Source organism: Rhineura floridana, chromosome 1 (assembly GCF_030035675.1).
Source record: "Rhineura floridana isolate rRhiFlo1 chromosome 1, rRhiFlo1.hap2, whole genome shotgun sequence".
Lineage (NCBI taxonomy): Eukaryota > Metazoa > Chordata > Lepidosauria > Squamata > Rhineuridae > Rhineura > Rhineura floridana.
The window spans coordinates 42,431,291-42,452,841 of record NC_084480.1 but is presented as its reverse complement, the minus strand read 5'-3'; the positions used below and the strand labels follow the sequence as shown (position 1 = coordinate 42,452,841).

General features: G+C 44.4%; 1 protein-coding gene across 2 annotated transcripts in view; it reads left to right on the top strand.

Annotated features, from left to right (window-relative positions):
- CENPK (centromere protein K) overlaps positions 1-21,551 on the top strand; it is a 34,496-nt gene that overhangs the window by 368 nt on the left and 12,577 nt on the right. The window contains exons 2-6 of one of the 2 annotated variants that reach the window (XM_061619249.1): positions 83-223; positions 1,595-1,732; positions 10,298-10,354; positions 11,488-11,560; positions 16,530-16,576. In XM_061619249.1, the coding sequence (XP_061475233.1) occupies positions 1,616-1,732; positions 10,298-10,354; positions 11,488-11,560; positions 16,530-16,576 (294 nt within the window). In that variant the 5' untranslated portion in view covers positions 83-223; positions 1,595-1,615. The remainder of the gene's footprint in view (positions 1-82; positions 224-1,594; positions 1,733-10,297; positions 10,355-11,487; positions 11,561-16,529; positions 16,577-21,551) is intronic. The other variant, XM_061619242.1, reaches the window with a different exon arrangement.

The following is a 21,551-nucleotide window of genomic DNA, read 5'->3' as shown; positions in this document are numbered from 1 at the left end:
GGGCTCCTCTGTCTGTGGGCGCCCTTTCTTTTTCAGAGTTCCGATGAGGGCGTGAGGATGAAACTGGTTTTTCCTTCTCCAGGTTTTAGGAATGTAGCTGAATCCCAGTCGCTGGGTAGCAACAGAGAGGGGGGCCTGTTGCCCTCATTTCCCGCTTGTGGGCTTCCCAGGGGGCATCTGGTTGGCCACTGTGGGGAACCCGAGGCTGGACTAGATATAGCAGGTATTTACTTTGGTCCAACAGGACTCTTTTTTTTGGTCTTCAGCTGAAGGTCCTGGTTAGCAACTCTTTTACCTGGAGAGACACTTAATGGTGACAGGTGGTAGGCTACCGTTATATGAAATATAGGTATGGGCGTCTGCTGTTTCCCCAAACTTATATTGTTAATAAATGAATGTCATTTGTTCAGTAATGCCTTAAGCCCTCTGCTAGAGCCCACTTTATCTGTTTCTACTTATACTTGTCTTTATTTATTAAATTGACATTGGTCCTTATGGCCGTGTTTCTTAGTCAAATCACTGGTCTCTAATGAGGGGATCTGCTAGACCAGCCTTTCCCAACCGGTGTGCCTCCAGATGTTGTTGGACCACAACTCCCATCAGCCTCAGCCATTGGTAGACTTTCAAAATTGCAAGTTTTTATTTATTTTAAGGTATTCACATACCACACTTAGGCCTGAGGGTTGAAAACTGAAAGGAAAATTGACCCCAAAATACCTCATGCTTACTCTTGAAGGTCTTTCTGCATATGTAGCAATGTCTTTGGATCCAGACCATAATTTCTGTGTGATTTTTGTGTTAAGTTTTTGTTTCTGAGCCCTTTTTCTAAGAACAGAATGCAAGTGTTCAAGCCTCTCTCTCTGCCAAGAAAGATATATACAGTGATTTTTATCCTGCCCTTGAAAGTGCCTATGTGTACCAGCCATAAATTATAACTATTTAAAATCACAACTTCAAAAGACAGTAAAAATGCAACAATAGAAAATGATTAAAATTAATTAAAAATACAACAGAGTCAGAGATGATAGATGATACATGACCTTTATAGCAGATACTTAACCAGCATAAGACTGCTGGATTTAAAACAGATAGGTCCATCCATGCTTCACAAGACAAAGTGTTCCAAAACAGGGGAAGCCAGTGAGAAGGCTCTGTCTCTTTGTCATCAGCTATGCTTCCACCCTATGTGAAACACAGAGAACAGTATCGAGGGAGTCCAAGTATCCTGGACCCAAGCCATTTATGGTTTCTTAGTAATTTCTAAGATTGCTACTTAATTTTAAGTCAAAGAGTAAGCAGTACAATTAGCAGTGCTGTTTATAATTTCCCCTCTCATTCTCCAAGGCTTATAAATATAATATATGGGTGTTTTGTATTATTCACTGAATTAATATCATGATCTCTCAAATTCTCATTCATGAGAATTTTTTTCAAGGCTTTAGTAATATTATACTCTTTGCTGTTTACAAATTAGGCTATGATTGATGCTTCTTTTTTTCTTTCACTTGTAAGAGGTAGTATGTGCGTTTAAGCTATTTATATACCATCTTTTTATCAATGATTAAAACATGTATGTGAACAATATTATTCATAGGCTGAGAAATTTGCCAAGACCATGTCTCTATACGAGCAACAAGTTTCTCCAACAATCACCAGCACATTACTGAGTTCAGAAAGTGCTAAAGAACAACTCTTAGAAGACTGTGAAGAACTATGGAAACAAATGGAAGAGGTAATGAGTAATCTTTATTGTTGAATACTGATATTGCAGCTATGCATGCTGATGCGATTAGTGCAGCTGCAAGCACAAATATCTAGATCTAATGTAATTCCCCCCCTATATTTGCCTAAGCATGCAGAAGAACTCAAAACACCATCTCTAGATAAAATAAAATATAATGCACAGAAAAGTAGAAACAATAATTTTTGAAATGACTTATCCACAATGTTAGGCCTCCCTTGGCCTTTTAAGTGTGATAAATAAAATGGAAAATTGAATTATTCTAGGATGAACGGTGGGATATAAATTTAATAAATAATAAATTACATATAGGGCCATCAAAAAATGTCTGTCTACAACATCTTACCGGCATGCTGACAAAATATAGTGACACAGTTCAACTAATGAAAAACCTGTCAGAAAGTGTGCAATAAGGAATGTGTGATATACTATAAAGAGAAGTGAATGAAGACCATAAAGGTGGGGACATTTGAAAAAAAACAACGGAAAATTGTATGGTATAATCAGTTGTACTTCTAAGATGCACAAGTCATCCAAAATTAGCTGCTTTTTGAAAATGGTAATGGACAGCCTTCTAGTCAATCCTGACTTATGGCGACCCTATCAATAGAGATTTCATGGTAAGCAGTATTCAGAGGGGGGTTACCATTGCCTCCCTCTGAGGCTAGTCCTTCCCACCTGGCTAGGGCCTGCTCAGCTTGCCACAGCTGTACAAGCCAGCCCCTTCCCTGTCTGCAACTGCCAGCTGGGGGGCAACTGGACTCCTTGGGACTATGCAGCTTGCCCACGGCTGCACTGGTGGCAGGGCACGTAACCCCTGAGCCACATTCATAAATTCTCCAACTGAAATCAAAGGAACCATAGTAAGCTTAACTCTGGCTGGTTGGTGTCTTCAGTATCTGAGTTCTTTCACTGGTTTTAATTGTGGAGAAAATTTAAATCCAGCAATGTGGCCTCTCAACCCTTGCCCTTTTTGGCTTATTAAAGCTTGCCGAGGGGGTTTGACCGAGTGGATCCAGGGTGTGGTCAAGGCATCATTGCGGGAGGGAGTGGTTCCAGCCGCCTTGAAAGAGGCAGTGATCCGACCACTCCTGAAAAAGCCCACCCTGGACCCACTGGTTTGTGACAACTACCAACTGATTGCAAATACCCCCTTTTTAGGGAAGGTGATTGAGAGGGTTGTGGCACAGCAGTTGAAAGTACTCTTGGATGAAACATTATCCTGATCCATCCCAGTCTGGGTTCAGGCCTGGTTATGGGACTGAATCGGCCTTGGTCGATGGATGATCTTTATCGGGAGGACAGGGGGAGTGCGACCCTGTTATTCTTACTTGATCTCTCTGCGGCTTTTGATACCATTGACCATGGTATCCTTCTGGGCCAGCTTGGTGAGATAGGTACTGGAGGCACTGTTCTACAGTGGTTCCGATCCTATCTCCAGGGTCACTCTCAGAGAATAGCATTGGGTGACTGTCTTTTGGTCTCCTGGCAGTTGTGCTGTGGGGTGCCACAGGGTACCATCCTGTCCCCCATGCTGTTTAACATCTATATGAAGCCCTTGGGAGCAGTCATCAGGAGCTTTGGGGTGAGGTGTCAGCAGTATGCTGATGATACCCAGCTCTATTTCTCCATAACATCTGAATTGGGAGAGGCCGTGCAAGTCCTGGACCGCTGCCTGGACTCGGTTGTGGGGTGGATGAGGGCCAATAAACTGAGTCTGAATCCCAGCAAGATGGAGGCAGTGTGAGTTAGTGGTTCCCGAGTTTGGATAATTGGTCAGTTGCCTGCTTTGGATGGGGTCATACTCCCTCTGAACGAGCAGGTCCATAGTCTGAGGGTGCTCCTGGATCCATCTTTGTCGCTAGAGGCCCAGGTGACCTCCGTGGCTAGGAGTGCCTTTTACCAGCTTCAGCTGGTAAGACAGATGTGGCCGTTTCTGGACCGGGATAGCCTAACCACTGTTGTCCACATACTGGTAATCTCCAGGCAGAGCTTGGAAAAGTAACTTTTTTTGAACTACAACTCCCATCAGCCCCAGCCAGCATGGCCACTGGATTGGGCTGATGGGAGTTGTAGTTCAAAAAAGTAACTTTTCCAAGCTCTGTCTCCAGGCTGGATTACTGTAATACGCTCTATGTGGGGCTGCCCTTGAGGTTGGTCCGGAAGCTGCAGCTGGTGCAAAATGCGGCGGCGAGACTGCTCACTGGGGTAGGATATCACCATGTCACCCCGCTGCTGAAAGAATTGCACTGGCTGCCCATTTGCTACTGGGCCAAGTTCAAGGTTCGAGTTTTGGTGTACAAAGCCCTATACAGCTTGGGACTGTGTCGGGAGGATGAGCTGGGCTCCTGGGGGGTTGTCAGAAGAGGATTCAAATGGCTGGCAGAGGGAGGAGGGAGAAACTTACCCTCTGTGGAGCGAAGCCGAAACAGAGGACATGCCAGAGATAGGGTCACCTAGCAACGGGGAGCCTGAGAGCCTTGAAGTTTTAGAATCCCCCCCAGACATTCCCAGGCCCTCCCTTCTCCGCAGCTCAGAGCAAGAGGTAGGGCTGATCACAGCAGAAAGGCGGAGAGATGGTTTACCCTCAGCTCCTCCTTTATCACCCATAGGGGAATCGGACACTTCAGAAGAGGAGGAGGTGATGCCTCCCCCCTCACCACGCACACGCAGACGGTTGAAAAGACAGGAGAGAAGGGGGGGAAGGCGGGCAGTACCTGAGGGGGAGTTAAGGAGGAGCGAAAGGTTGCGCGCCCGTTTAGCCCCTTCTTAAAGAACAGGTGGGAAGCAGCCCCTTGCTCCGTCAACTTTCTCCCAATGTCGCAGGACCTGTATCCCTGTATTGCTTCATGAGAAAGCACAGTCTTTGTTGGACATTACTCTAATAAAACACGAATTAACTACAACCTCTGGTCTGGTTCCTGAGTCGCATCCTGGGCCTGACAGCTTGACAGAGCCACCTAAATCACCCTCAACGCTCTCTTCACTTGACTGGGACAAGATGTCAAAGGGAGCAGCGGGGGGGACGAACCCCACTTCTGAGACGGAAGAAGTGAAACTCTTGAGGACTAAGGTAGCTGAATTGCAGACGGATGTCCAAGCCCTGCTAGCAGCAGTCAAGGTGCTGAAGACGGATAATCAAACCTTGAAGGCCACGATAGACCAGATGCAAACAGCCCCTCCAGCTGCCGCAGTAAAGGTTCCCATTGTATTGCCCCCAAAATACGCGGGACAAAGTGATCAGTTGGCAACTTTCGTGGCTCAATGTGAGTTATATCTGGATGTCAGGCACATGGAGTTTCCAGACGATGGGGCTAAAGTGGCCTTCGTGATTAGCCTCCTGGAGGGAGAAGCTGCAAAATGGGTGACTCCATATCTCGTGAAAAAAGATACTGTCTTAAGAAGGTACAGAGGATTTATACAGGAGATGACCGAGATGTTCCAAGACCCGCAAAGAGCTGAAACAGTAGCGCGGCAACTAGGCGCTCTGAAGCAAGCTAAAGGGACTGTTTCCGAGTACACTAACGCTTTTAAAATTCTGTCCCAGGAAACTGGTTACAATGACGCCGCCCTGATGTTTATGTACCGGAGTGGATTAAATGCTGAAATCCTGGATCAGTTGGCCAGGACCTCCCCCCCCGCTGACCTACCAGGGCTCATCCGGCTATGCCTACAGATAGATCACCGGATGGAAGGAAGGCACCTGGAAAGGAAGCAGGAGGTCCCGAGATACTCAGCCTCGGCATCTCGCAGCAAGACCCTTCCCTCTGCAGGAATGGCAGGTAATGCAGCTGAGGGACAGGGAGGGGCTAGGCCAAGACTGTTGGAAGAAGAAAAGGAAAGACGCCGCCGAGAACGTTTATGCTTTTGTTGTTCAAAGCCGGGCCACGTGGCCAGAGACTGTGGATTAAAGGGGGGAAAGCTGAGCCGTCGGGAAACTAGAACACCCAGTCCACGTGCAGGCCGGTGGACTGGGGGCAGCGTTGTATAAAGGCCCCCCAACGATCCAACCTCCCTCAAAGGGGGTGTTGGTCTTGCCTATTCGGATTACAACTTCCAGAGGAGTGGTGTTTAATTCCACTGCCTTAATTGACAGTGGAGCCTCCACAAATTTTATTGATGTAAAGTTAGTCAAGCGTCATGGAATTTCCCGGTGGAAACTGAACGCTCCCCTAGCTGTGGAGACTATTGATGGGAGACCCCTGAAGTCAGGAGGGGTGACACAAGCCACGGAGGAAGTGAAACTTCAAATCCCCGGGCATGAAGAGTTCATTTCGCTATACGTGTCAGATCTCTCGAACTTTGAGGTGATTCTGGGAATGCCCTGGCTAGCAAAGCATGAACCCACAAGAAGTTGGAAGGAAGCGGTGGTGTGGTTCACCTCACAGTATTGCCAGGAGAACTGTCAACCTGAAGGAATCAAGAACACCTTAGCGGGGGCAGTGCAAGAGATCGAGCAAGTGACCCTGCCGCCAAAGTATGAAGAATTCAAAGATGTGTTTGATGAAAAGGAGGCAGAGACTTTACCCCCCCACCGCCCTTACGACTGTGCGATTGATCTAGTGCCAGGAGCCAGCATTCCATCAGGGAGAATCTAGTCTCTCACAGAGATTGAGAGGGAGGCCCTGAAGGAATTCCTGGATAAAAACCTGAGACGAGGATTCATACGCCCCTCACAATCCCCTGCTGGAGCGCCACTATTGTTTGTGAAAAAGAAAGGGGGGAACTCAGACCCTGTAACGACTATCGCGCATTGAACCAGATCACCATCCCCAACAGCTACCCGCTGCCCCTGATCTCAGAGTTGTTGGACCGACTGCGCTCTGCAAAAATCTTCACGAAGTTGGATTTGAGAGGAGCGTACAATCTGATCAGGATGAAGCAGGGAGATGAATGGAAAACAGGGTTCTTGACCGCTTACGGACAGTATGAATACCTGGTCATGCCGTTCGGGCTTTGTGGAAGTCCAGGAATTTTTCAAAAATTCATGAACGACGTGTTTAGAGACTTGTTGGACACATATGTAATCTGTTACTTAGATGATATCCTGGTGTTCTCAAAGAACCAGGAAGACCACGACCAGCATGTGAAGATGGTGTTGCAGAGACTGAGAGAAAATCACCTGTATGCTAAATTAGAGAAATGTGGATTTGACCTCAAGTCTCTAGACTTCCTTGGATATCGAATCTCAGCGGAAGGCGTGGAGATGGACCCAGGGAAAGTAAGCTGTATATTGGACTGGGGCCAACCTGTCACCAAAAAGGATGTACAACGTTTTTTGGGGTTTGCCAATTATTACAGAAAGTTCATTCCAGGGTTTTCCAAATTGACAGCTCCTCTGACTGACTGTTTAAGGGGGAAGAAGAAGTTTCAATGGACAGAGAATGCCACCCAGGCCTTTGAGGAGCTGAAGAGAAGGTTCGCTTCCGAGCCCATTCTGCACTTTGCTGACCCGACCCGCCCTTTCATCGTGGAAGCAGATGCTTCAGATTTTGCTATCGGGGGTGTCCTTCTGCAATTAGACCAAGAAGGAAAGGAGCTGCACCCCTGTGCGTACTTCTCTCGGAAGTTAAAGCCTGCAGAGAAGAATTACACAGTTTGGGAGAAGGAGCTGCTGGCCATCAAGGACTCTTTTGAAAACTGGAGACAATACCTAGAGGGGGCCCCTCATCAGATCGAAGTGCGCTCCAACCACAAGAACCTGGAAAGCCTCCAAACTGCCAGAAAGCTGAACCAGAGACAAATAAGATGGTCCCAGTTCTTCACCAGGTTTAACTTCAAGATCACTTACCAAGCCCAAGCCAAAAACCAGAGAGCGGATGCCTTATCCAGACATCCACAGTACAAAGAAAGTGAATCCGAGGACCAGCCTCAGTACGTGATCCCACCAGAGAAATTAATGTTGGGATCATGCCAGTCTTCGTGGGAAGAGGAACTCAAAAAGGTACAAGAAGATGCAGACGTACTAAAATATGGGCAGGAGACGGGACAAAGTCAAGACTCAGAAGTAACCTTTCACTGGAGGAATGGACTATTATGGTTCAAAACAGCCAGATATGTGCCAGAAGGAGAATTAAGGCTCAGAATCCTATGCCAGTGCCATGATTCCATCACAGCGGGACACTTTGGGATTTACAAGACCATTCAGAACGTGGCCAAGGACTTCTGGTGGCCTAAAATGCGTAGGGATATTGAAAGCTATGTAAAGTCCTGTTCTGTCTGTCTGCGGACAAAAACACAAACAGGAAAATCAGCAGGACTGTTACAACCGCTACCTGTCCCACATGAACCCTGGAAGGATCTCTCCATGGATTTTATAACTGATCTACCCAAATCCCAAGGAATGACAGCCGTTTTAGTCGTGGTAGATCTACTCACCAAAATGGCGCATTTCCTCCCTTGTGCAGGGGCCTTAGAGGCTAAGGAAACGGCCAAGTTATTCATCAAAGAAGTCTACCGACTGCATGGGTTGCCAAACAGTGTAGTCTCAGACCGAGGAACTCAGTTCACAGCCAAATTTTGGAGAGCAATGTGGAAACAGTTGCAGACGGAATTAAAACTCTCCTCCGCCCATCACCCCCAGACAGATGGGCAAACGGAATGCTTGAACGCCGTTTTGGAAAGATATTTAAGAAGTTATGTGTCCTATCAACAGACTGACTGGGTATCATATTTGCATTTTGCAGAGTTCGCCTACAACAATTCTCTACACTCCAGCACTCAACAAACCCCATTCTTCGCGAATTATGGATTCCATCCTAAAGTCTTTCCAAGCAGCTCAGAAGGAATGCTGGTACCGGCAGCTGAGGACTTCCTAAAAGAATTGCAAGCGGCGCAACAAACACTGAAACAGCAGTTAAACGAAGCCAAAACAGAGTACAAGCGAGTTGCTGACCTGCACAGGAAGGAGCCCCCCCCCCTTCAACCAGGAGACCAGGTATGGCTGTCCACCCGTTTCCTCCAGATGCCGGGCAAATGTAGAAAATTACAAGACAAAAGGGTGGGTCCTTTTGAAATAGAAACTCAAATTAATCCCGTGGCGTACCGGCTGAAGCTACCTGACACGTTTAAAATACATCCTGTGTTTCATCGATCCCTCTTGACGAAAGCTGCCCCTCCCAGTGAGCTGCGGCCGGAGGAGCCTCCTGGGTCCCCACTCCTGATAAATGAGCAGCTTGAGTTTGAAGTTGAGGAAATCTTGGATTCCAGGATCAGACGCCACAAGCTGCAGTATTTGATTCACTGGAAGGGCTATGGAGTGGCTGACAGATCATGGGAAAATGCAGATGATGTGCATGCTCCAGAGTTAGTAAAACTTTTCCATCAACGTTTTCCTCACCGCCCCAAGCCAGACAGGGGGAGGGGGGCACAGCTTGAGAAGGGGGATGGTGTCGGGAGGATGAGCTGGGCTCCTGGGGGGTTGTCAGAAGAGGATTCAAATGGCTGGCAGAGGGAGGAGGGAGGAACTTACCCTCTGTGGAGCGAAGCCGAAACAGAGGACATGCCAGAGATAGGGTCGCCTAGCAACAGGGAGCCTGAGAGCCTTGAAGTTTTAGAATCCCCCCCAGACATTCCCAGGCCCTCCCTTCTCCGCAGCTCAGAGCAAGAGGGAGGGCTGATCACAGCAGAAAGGCGGAGAGATGGTATACCCTCAGCTCCTCCTTTATCACCCATAGGGGAATCGGACACTTCAGAAGAGGAGGAGGTGATGCCTCCCCCCTCACCACGCACACGCAGACGGTTGAAAAGACAGGAGAGAAGGGGGGGAAGGCGGGCAGTACCTGAGGGGGAGTTAAGGAGGAGTGAAAGGTTGCGCGCCCGTTTAGCCCCTTCTTAAAGAACAGGCGGGAAGCAGCCCCTTGCTCTGTCAACTTTCTCCCAATGTCGCAGGACCTGTATCCCTGTATTGCTTCATGAGAAAGCGCAGTCTTTGTTGGACATTACTCTAATAAAACACGAATTAACTACAACTTCTGGTCTGGTTCCTGAGTCGCATCCTGGGCCTGACAGACTGGGATACCTGAAAGACTGTCTTATCCCTTATATACCCAGCCAATCACTGCACTCTGCAGGTGAGGGCCTCCTGCAGATACCATCTTATCAAGAGGTCCATTCTGCACAACATAGGAAATGGACCTTTAGTGTGCCGGCACCTACCCTGTGGAATTCCCTCCCCTTAAATATTAGGTAGGCACCATCTCTGTTATCTTTTTGGTGCCTTTTGAAGTCTTTCCCCTTTCAACAAGCCTTTTAAGTTGAGACCTATCCCAGTCTGTGTCTGTGTTGGAATTGCTTTTAATATTTTTTTTTAAACAATATGTTTTTTAACCCTTTTTTAAAGATGTTTTTAAAGTTGTTTTGTTTTAATGTATTTTGTCTGTTTTTATGATGTTTTGATGTGTTTTTAGCGCTCTTGTTTGCTGCCCTGGGCTTCTGCTGGGAGGAAGGGCGGGATATAAATCAAATAATAAATAAAATAAATAAATAATTATTTGACTGGTCTTAGGAAGCAAAGATCAAGCATAATTTTGCATCTCTCCTTTCTTTTTAACCAAGTGTCAGAACAGATTAATGCTTCAAGAAACAGAAACTCTTCCAGGTTCAGATCCCAAGGTAAGGGTAAAGTTTCAGAACTGTCGGCGAAAAAACCTTCTATGCATAGAGTATCAAATGTAAAAAATTTCCAAGCTTGTTTGTTATGCATTTACATATTTAACTGTCTAGCTTGCCTCATCTCTAAGGTGTAACAATGACTTAAAGCAAACCTGCTTTGAAATGCATTAAAATGAGCAGAAATTGGTTCAACCAACCAGCTTAGCTCTAACTACCAATAAAAACGAATGTTTCAAAAAGATGTTATTGTTTTATTAGAGTGAATAACCAAAGAAGAAACTTTCTGGGTCAGACCAAAGACTTCTCTAGTCCGGCATCCCTTTTCCCATAGTACCCTATCAGATGCCTCTGAGAAGCTCATAAGCAGGGCAAGAAGGCAATAGTCACCCCCCTGCACTTGGTGCCCCTGAACATAAAGGCACAATATATAGCCATCATGACTACCAGCCATAGACAGAGCTGACACAGCAGTGCAAGATTTGTGGTAACAAGTGCCTGTTAACAACAAACCTGTGTGACACAAGCCTTTGCTTGCACCGCAACAACTAAAGGTGTGCTAGAACTGTTTGACTTTGCCTCTCTTCCCCTTCTCCCCCTGCCTCCCGGATCTCACATGGCTGGTGATGGAAGAAAATCTTGCACATGAATTGAATGGAAACTTGGAGATGGCTGCTGGAAACAATCAAGTGCAATGTGGTCATAAAATCTCTGCTCTTAAAACCTTTCTGCTCCACTAATTATGCTTCTTTGCTTACATAAGCTTTCTCCATTGCTAGATGACTTGGTTGCTCCCGTGGTCCTTACATTCCTGCACTATCCTCCATGGACAGCCTCAGCCTGAAAAAGCACCACACATTGCCAGTGGCTGCTGCTGCCCCAGCACAAGGAGCAAAGCCAGCCCCTGGCATTGGGGAAAGATCTGCTCCAGAATATATGCACTGGTGCTTTTCTGATGCCAAGTGTGGGGTTTGGCTAGAGATGAGTATTCTGTTAGAACATGGGATAGGGGAAGTGGTTATATTTCATTATTTGTTTAAGTTTTCCAGTTCTGTACTTCCAAATGGTCTGTTCTTTATTTAAATGTAATAAAACAGACTTTAAGAGTACTTTCAAATGTTTGTTATGTATTACAGCTTTCATTGTTAATGAAAAAGGTGAAGGCTCTAACAGCAGAGCTTAACCAATGGCAGAAAAGAAAACCAGAAAGTAAGGCTTTTTATCGAAATATTTTTACAGAACTGTAAAGTGAAAGGTTATTAAAACCTTGCATGTTCAAAGTTTCTGGGATTTTGTGGAATGTATAATCTTGTCACAGCCATTATCTGTTGCATAGTTTTTTCTGTATTTTTTAGGCCTTCTTTCCTGTGTTTCTTGAGCAACTTCATTCTGTCACTCTTTTATTTCTTCTTATTCTCTGTTGAAATTCACTCTTCCAAATGGCCTGTCTTGTTTTTCCTTAATGCTGAAGTAGTACAGGAACCACTGACAGCAGTCTATCAGAAATGATACACATGGTTTACTGGAGAAACATAAAGCTTTCAGCGTAGTGTTGCTTTATTTGGACCACCAATCCTGTATTTGCAATTTCTTGGACACCACATGAGTTTATATCATTGGGAATAGACCATCTAGTATAAATTACATCATTGGGAATGGACTATCAATTACAATAACTGGATACGATCCAAAGGTTGAAGGCTAGTCTTGCACACAGTGGACTTCACTTTGGACAGTGCCTCCTATTCCTAATTATATTCGATCCAAAAGAAATTGGTGGTGGTGAGGCAAAGAGCAGTTATTTACTGATATTCCAGTATTTCAAAGACTTGCAGAATCAGTACTGGACTGCAGAGTACTAAGGGCATTTTGAATGGGATTACAAGAAAGCTGCAATCCACTGCTGATTCTGCAAGGCTTTGAAATACTGAAAATCAGTCAGTAACTGCTCTTTGTCTTGCCAACAACATTGGTGGTTCAACTGCCCTCTTATCTTTGCTTGTGTTGATGGTGCTGACTTTGTATTCAGTGTTCAGTGACTCCATTATTGCTAGTGAATACCTTGTAAGCAAAATAACCAAGGTAAGGAAGGTCCTGCTACTAGAATTTCACAAATATAATGGCATAATTATGCTCTGAATATGGAAATTATATAATCAAATGGGTTGTTATAGTATAGAATATTTGTTTAGAGTTCAATCTATGGCTTGACTATTTCACTGCCCTGCTGCACCTTGGCAAATTCCAGGCATACTTGAGATCCCGAGGCTACACAGCTAAGAGCTGCATGCAACAATTGCTGGCACTGTTGTATTTAGTTCAGTTTGTTCAAGTACCCTCCAATTTAGAACAGGTCACCCCAGTCTGGTGGCTTTTGACTATGATGTTTTATGTTTCCCACCAATCGCCAATAGGATCATCATATGTTGCACAGCCTGTGGGTCGTTGCATCTTTAAATTGTAAAGATGACTGGGAAATGTCAGAAGATTCAGTGCTTGTGACCTTATTGCATTTGTATCCTGCCTTCTAGGATGGTGCTCAGAGTGACATATCTGAGCTTCCCAGGCGTTTCCCCATCTAGGTCCTTCCTAGGCCTAGTTTCATTTTACATTAGGTGCCTTTCAGAATCTTTTTGGACTAAACACGACATACAGTTTGCAAATGTCCACGCTGTATCCAATCTGAAAAAAATTAAGTGTGGATTTCCCCCCCAGGAATATTTAGTGGATTTTATTGACATTTCTAGGTTGTGCCAATGTTAACTTCTTCATATATTAAAATCTTCTGCTGAAAGCCTTAAATCTCTTGAGGGCATCACTGAAGTGCCGTGTCCGTCTGTTATTCCGTTCAGCCTCGCATGTAAGCATTTTTCCATCATTGTTTTTCACTAAGCCTGTTTCTGGCTTTGGAGTTTCCACAAAAAGCTTACGTTTGCTTTAGGACTGTGATTTCCAATATAATAACTTTATATGCTAAAACTTAACGTATCTTTGTAAATTTTCTGTGCACTGCTTTTTCTGCTTTCAACATTTCATTAATCTTTTCAGTCAAGCAGAAATAAGATAACAGCTGTGATGCAACTTGCTGAGAGCCGTCCTACCAGCAAGGGGCAGGAGGCATAGTGATGGACAAACCACTAGGATTGCACTGGCAGGGCACAAAGTTGGGGGGGTTGTTGTTAATCTTTCTCTCCCCCCCTCCACACACACTTTTGAGGATTTTTTTTTTAAAGGGTTTTTTTCCTCCCATTGGGAGCAATGGGAAAGTGTGTATACCAACTCCAGGGCTGAAATACTTCACTGCTTCATTCCAGGGGTCTGTCATGCAAATAGAAGAACTTTGGAGTGGTTTCAAAGATCCAACCCCCAAGTTCTTGGAATGCCGTATTTTATTTTTGTTTTATTTTTTACCTCTCTGCCATTGGAGCACTGCCCTTTTCATCGCTGCTGCAGGGAGGCCTCCAAGACCTGACCTCTTTCTCCAAGGACAGAACTCTGTCTCCACCTGCAGAGAGGAAGATCTGCATTGTCCTATGGTCCCTAGGACACTCTCTCAGGAACCATAAGATTGTAGTCTTTGACAGGTTGATGTAGACCAGGGGGTTCCCAAACTGTGGTCTGTGGACCACCAGTGATCTGTGAGTTTCATTCAGGTGGTCTGTGGCATGCCCACATTAAATATTAATATTGATTTTAATTGCATTTTGTTTCCTTTATTATACTGTAATTTATGGCATTACAGTTTAAATTCTACAGAATGTAAATTGTAATACAACAAAATACAATGCAAGGAACAAGAGGCAATAAAAATACAATTAAAAATCATAGCATAGTGCATTACAACAGGCAGAAAAATCATGACGTGGTCCCGCATGACCATCAGCAATTTTCAAGTGGTCTGTGGGGAGGAGGGGGGAGTTTATGGTCACTGGTGTAGGCTGTTGGTAGTTTTAAATGTGATTTGGACTTCATTAATAAAAGTCTTTTGTGAGATACAGTTTTCTGGTCATACAGTTCACTCTATATGGACTTCCATGTACTCTATAATATGGTTTATGTCAGTGGTTCCCAACCTTTATGAGCATGGGACCCCCTTTATAAGCTGAAAAAAAATTGTGACCCCCTCCCCCCGGGGAGGCAGGCTGGCTGCCAGGAAGGAAGGGGGAAAGCAGCCTTTCTTTGCAGGCTTGCTTCTTTTTGCTTCACAAAAAGCTCTCTCCTCTCATTCTAAGTAAGGGCGTTGCCAGTAGCGGCAGTGCAAGGAGACAGGAATCAGTGATAGTAATCCCCTCTTCTTCCTGGTAGCTCCACCCTCAGCCTCCTTTGGCATCTGCCATGTATTTTATAGGCAGATGCCTGCCCTTAGTGCGCCTGAAAGAAGCTCTGGCACTTCAGCAAAAGGCCTCCCCTCTCGTTTGGAGCAAGGGGGAGGTGTCATCTGCAGCAGCAGTGGAAAGCAGACAGTGTAGAGGGAGTGAAGACTTTTTTTAAAAAAATAATAAATAATTCATTTCTTTACTGTTCACGGCCCCCCTGGGGGTCCCGACCCCCAGGTTGGGAACCACTGGTTTATGTAGTAATCTTACATGTTCTGTTTTAAACTTAAGCTATGCTGTCCCATAAGGCAGTGGCTTTTAGACTTTTGGGCCTTTAAAATTATTACATTTATATACCACCTTTACTCCAAGGAGCTCAAGGTGGCATACAAATGTGGCTCCCCCTCCCAATTTTATCCTCGTAACAACCCTTAAGGTAGTTACCCTGAGAGATACAGTGACTGGCCCAAGGTCACTCAGTGAGCTTCTTGGCCAAGTGGGCATTTAAACCCTGGTCTCCCAGGTCTCTTAACTGCTACACTACAGTAGGTCTTTGGCAAATAAGCTAATACTTCCTTAATTTTTCCAGTGGAAAGCTTGGAAATGTTGGGGAACACAGGAAATATTTTCTCTTTTGGAATTAGTGATATACTCTTTAAGGCTAGGTTTTAGTCACTCAGAATGTACAGTATGAAGATTTTTATAGAAGACAGTCTACAGCATTAGAAAATGATCATTCCTATATTTACTGTAGACCAGGAGTAGCCAATGTGGTACCTGCCAGTTGTTTCGGACTGCAGCTTCCATCAGCCCCAGTCAGCATGGTCAGTGATCAGGGATCATGGGAGTTATAATCCACAACATATGGAGGTCTCTATGTTGCCTACCCCTGCTGTAAACTTTTCCACAGTCAAATACATCATTCCTTCCTCAAGATGCATCGATTCTAGAGGGTACTGCCATCTTCATGGGAGGCGCACGCAGGACCTTTGTTTTCCTGTGACTGCTGCTTGCCTTTTGGGGGAGGCCTTTGATCTAGTTTGAAGATAACAGAAACAAGTGTCCTGAGTCTGATGTCCTTCTGACCTGGTCCTTCCCTTCTTGTTGACCATAGAATCATAGAATAGTAGAGTTGGAAGGGGCCTATAAGGTCATTGAGTCCAACCCCCTGCTCAATGCAGGAATCCAAATCAAAGCATTCCCGACCACTTCACCCTTCCCCTCAAACAACTGACATACTATGCATGTTTATTGGGGAGTAAGCTCCACTAAACAGTGGGTCTTACTTCAGAGTAAACATCCATAAGTTTGCTCTAAATTTCATAAAAATACCAAATAGCACAATTTTGTATCCTAAATACAGTAGAAAATAGCTTTCCTCACAAATTCAAACTTATTAGAAACTTTACATCTCCATATTGAACATATAATAGATTCCTACCTGTTTGTTTTGATAGATGTGTTGTAGACTTTCACTAACAATAAATAGAATTACCAACAAACACCCCATCAAAAAGTCGTTGTAAAGTGTCAGTTTTCAATATTGCTATTTATATAATCCAATTTTCACAGGATTCAGCATTGGCATGCAGGTATCAATCTGTGATGGGCATTTTAATAAATGTTTGTTTTACAGTACAATCCTGTGGATATCTCAAGAGGCAATCCTATGCTATAGTATTATAGATATGCGGGTGTTCTTGAACTCATTTTCCATAGATATGAATATATAAATAAACGTTTAATTGAACTACTATTATATATGCTAGAAAGAGAAATGCCATTGTTTAATCAGATAAATTAGATTTGTTGTGAATAGGTGTTGTTTTTAAAACATTTTGGCAACTTGTTCTGTTTTTCAGTACTTACCATGAATCCGGATGTTCTGGTAGCATTAGGAAGAGATCAGGTATGTCTATTAGATGAGTTGGTTGTAGCCTCTTAAAAATACCAGTCACAAAAGTAGAAATACATACAACTAGCTTTCCCTGTGCTGTTTTGTTTTATTTAAGATTGCTGAGCTTCTGATTCCAAACAAAACATTATATTATTTTTCATAAAGGTAGAACACTGCTAAACATAAGATCACAAATTGAGCACTTGTTTCTTTCTGCTCAGTCACCAAGATCTGCTGACAGTTTTCAGTCAGTTCTGATTGACATTTGCTCTCCAGTTCTTAAAGAGATAGTGGACTATTCCCACACCTCCCCCTTTTAAAAAACATAAACGCTAGCATTGCTCAATTAGCTCTTCTGGTGCTTGGCGTGATCTGTTGGATCTGCATGGTGCTACTCCAGATTCCTATGTTACCATCTTAGGATCCAGTTCCTTTAGTTTCTCAGTCTGCTCTAGTGCACCACTGTCTTAATGCTAATTACTGATGCTGGAACAAGCTGCAAATGTCTCCTGATGTGGAGATCAGAATGTCCATCATACCTCTCTACCTCATACAATGGTGGAGCTACTTCCTGCAAAACACAGGCCTTCTGACTCCACAAGTCACCACCAAGTATATGAAGAAGTCACTGGGTTTCAGGAAGGATAAAATTGTGGAGGGATTATGGCCAAGCTGCTTACCTGGACGGCCGGGGGGGGGCGGGGAGGATGAGGCAGGACAGGGTGGAAGCAAGTTAGGGACCATTTGGGTGTACTGGTAGATGGGGTGTACCCTCGTCACTAATAGCTGCTTCTCCTGATGCAGCCATGACCTTGCCCTGGCTCTGTCTACGTAAGCAGGCGTGACACCAGTGTTAGGAGGGCAACTCTGTCTCACCATGCACTGCTGCTTGCAGTTCGGTAGCAGAGCATCTGCTTTGCATGCACAAGATCCCAGGTTCCTTCCCAGCATCTCCAGTGTGTTGTTTTGTTTAAGATTGCTGGACTTCCGATTCCAAACAGAACATTTTATTATCTTTCATAAGGGTAGATATAAGACTATAAAATGAGGACTTGTTCCCTTCTGCTCAGTCACAAAGATCTGAGTTCAGCCAGTTCTGACTGACAACATTTGTTCTCCAGTTCTTAAAGAGACAGTGAATTATTCTCACATTGCCTAAGAAGTAATTGATACACATAGAGGAACCCTGCTTCTGAAATTTAAATAGGTGTGGTATACATTGCCTATTGCTCATTAAGCAGTTCGGGTGCTATAACTGAAGTTTAGATGCATTGATTTTGAGTAACTGATAATTAGGATTAAAGTCAAGAGATCAGATCTGAAGCTGTATTATATTAAAGCTTTTTTATACTTGACACTAGAGAAAATTGAAACGAAATCCAAAGATCTTCCCTATTGCTTGCACAATAGCTTCCTTTTGTGCAAGCTATCAAATAGCCTTATAATAGCAGTGCCAATTCTTACCTGCTCATGCTTGTAAAATTGTGGGTTGAATCCAACTAAGTCACACTCAGAGTAGACCCATTTAAATCATGCATATTAGTTATATCCATTGATTTCAGTGGGTCTACTCTGATTATGACTTACAGAGCAATCCAACTCAGGGGAAGCTGGTGTAAGTGGTGCTAGCGCAAGAGAAGCCTGCGTAAAGTTCTGCCCCGTCCAGTTGCCACTCAGGAGCCTCTGAGTTGGCTGAATACCAGCTCAGCCAGGAGCTGTGCTCAAGGACCCGAAAGTAAAAACCATCTCTCCCAGATACTACTACCAGGGAGCAAGCCCTCTCCATTGACTTCTGTTGTATTTAGTTTCTTAGACCAACCCTTTTTCTAGCGTAACTTTTGCCTAAATTGGGACCTGCATGAGCTCTCTGAACACAAGTTGGATGTGGCCTAAGTCCCCTTACTTCAGCCCCTCCCCTTACATGCCCCCAGAAAGCCCCTTTTTGGGGGACTTATGCCAGCCTCACTTATGCCGGTCTTGGCTGAGCTGGGCTGAGAGTCTTACACCAGCGTAACCTGGTTGAGCCGGGACCCAGCCTGCTCAGCTGGAGACCCGCCACATCAAACTCCCCTCAGCCTGGTGTAAATGCAGATCGGATTGCTGAATTCAACTAATGTATATGGAACTGAACTACCAGCTATTTTTGTTTCACTGTCAATTCTTTGGCTCTCACCCATTGGTTTCTTGGTTGTTGCCATCTTTATTATTGTTTTTCATTGTAATTCAAGACAACATGAAGGACAAATCATGATGCTATTGAGGTCAATGTGCTTTTGCCATTGGCTTGATGAAGTCCCAAATTTACCTAGGATCTGGTGTGTACAGCTTGTGACCAATCAAATCCAGTCATTAGCCATAACAACTCCTGTCCCAGATAAGCAGCAAAAATTGGAGTCTTATCAAGGCCTAATATAGTGGCTACAATATGTAGCTGGTGAACTACATTAGCTTGGTTGAGTCTAGGCCTGCTTAATACTCCTTAAACATGTTATAAATTGGACAACAGTCTACAAAACTCTTTTAAGTTTTATAGAAATAGCATCTGCAAATATTACTCTTTAATTCGTCCAGATTTGGAGCTAACAAGCAAACCTAGAATGTGTTAGTGATGAGGATTTCAACAAAGTGGTTAAAGATTTGCTATGCAACACTAGGTGGGAAGATTCTTGTGGTTCCTCTGCTAAAATAAGTAATTATACAGTACCTAATAAATGAATTCACATTTAGATTATACAGTTTATTTTAAAAGCAATTTTTTTGCCTTCCTTTGGTTACTTCCCAGCAGTTTTCTTTCACTTCTTATTAGAAAGGTCATGGAAACAGACATACTAATACATATCTTGTTTCAACAAAATGGTTGCCTAACATCTTTGCTTTGAGGAAATGCCATACCTCCTATATCATGTTAGATTTGACATATGGCTTTCTGGGCAGTCCAGCTGAAAAAAAACCCACAAGTTCTCTTTTTTGTATATGTGTTTTTAAAGTGGCATCTCAAGAAGATATGTATTAAAATTTTTATTCTTAAGATACATTAGAAATTTATAAAATTGTACAAAAGTCAAATGGATCATAATGCCCCTAATTTTTATAAAACTAACTCAGACAGTGTTCTGCTAAACTGACATCCACTGAGGGACAGGTACTGTTAGGTGCTAATCAGTCTGTGCAGACCTGTGAATCAAGATTGCTTGGTATATGGTTTTTTAAAGTATGAATCCTACTATATGATTCAGTACATTCATTTTCACTGTGAACTGAACAACGATGTCTCATTTGAAAAAGAATTTATAAATGCAGAACATGTTAAAATTATAAAACAAAGGCTCTGATCTATTAATCGTTGTATACATTTTATTTTTTCTCAGTGCTTAGAAATTGAGACCTGCAAATCTGTACTATAAGTGTTCTTGTATCTCATAGAGCATATTAGTCTAAGACTGTGATTCTCAAAGTCTGCTATCAAGAAAAGTTCCTTATCAGTTTGTCTCTTGAGAAGCTCCTCTGTGTCCCATGGAACCCCTGCACATAGGGAGGATTTTAACGCATATGGGGCACTGACCAAGTTTCTTTCATTGGCTCATAGAGGATCTTTACATTTTGTGGAGAAAGATCAATCTTGTTTGTTGAAAGCAATCTTCTTGTTTGTTGAAAGGTTTTGGGGATTTTTACAATTGAAAGAATCTCCCTTGCCAATTACACAGTTTGTGATACAAGATAAATAACAAAAAGTCTCCATTTTCCCTATGAGTCCGGCCATCACAGCGGGTTGTAGCTCCACCTATCGTGCGAAGGCAAGAATGTTTTTGAAGTCAAGACTAGGGGCGTCAGGCCCCTCCCACTCTCCAGTTCATTCTTGCCTTCGTACGAACAAGATTGATATACAGATAGCGTAGTTTTAGCTAAGTCTATGTGTGTTTCGTTGCTGTATTTGTCTGACAGGGTGTGGAGGTTGGCTGTGTGTGTGTCTCCCACGTTCCTTCCTTCCCTCTGTCTCGTGTTTAACACTGTCTTTTTCGTATTTCTGGCGAATCCAATTTAATTTTCCCAGGTTCTAGCCCAAAGACCCTGTTTAAGACCGCAGCTGCTGTTCTTTTGTTTTTTCTCAGGTGGGAGCTTGCGGCTGCAGCTCCCCGCGCTCTCCCTTGTCCTGGTCAATTTCATTTACCCAGGTTTTCGCCCACGGCTCTCCTAGAGATCGTGGCTGCGATTCTCTCGTTCTCCCCAGGCGGGAGCTTGCGGCGGCAGCTCCCTGCCTGTCTCAAAGGAGCCAGCCCTTGTGGCGCTCTTTGTTTTAGTGCCTGGCCGTCTGGGTTGCCGCCTGCCTTGTACGGCTGCGGCTTTTCTCATTGCGGTTCCTTTTCAGCCGGGAGACTGCGGCTGCAGATCTCCTTTCCCCTGAACTGCTCTGACTACTGACTTGCCGTCGCAGCTTAAAGCACGCCGCAACGGTCTCCCTGTCAGCGGCTTTGGCTTGTTTCCCTACTCTCTCTCAGCTGCTACGGTCCTTCCCTGGCTGTTCTGCCTCCCCTCCTGAGTCTCACCTGCCTGGTTTTTACAGCCACGATTCTCTCCCTTGCAGCTGTAGCACGCTTCGGCGGCCGTTACTGGCAGTCCATGTTTGCTGCCCCTCAGTGACCGCCGTTGCTCCTTCTCCGTAGCCGCCATTTTCGCTTGCATTGTTTTCCCGCCCTTTTTTGCGGGCGCCATTTTGTCTGTCTCCCTTTTCCGTCTATACTGAATAAGGGGGTTTAGCTGACAAGGGCTCCCTGTACGTACGTGTAAGATAGGACTCCTTAGTTCTTTGGACTCCTCCATCACACAACTACTGCTGCGGCTTTTGACAACTAGCTGACAGCTAGCACCTGTACTTCGGTGCCTGCCTCATTATCGCTGTGACTGTGCTTTAGACTTTTGAACCTTGCTGGCTCTGGCGCTAGGTGCACAACTTGTTGACCTGTACATTCTGCCCCATCCGTGGCCGTGT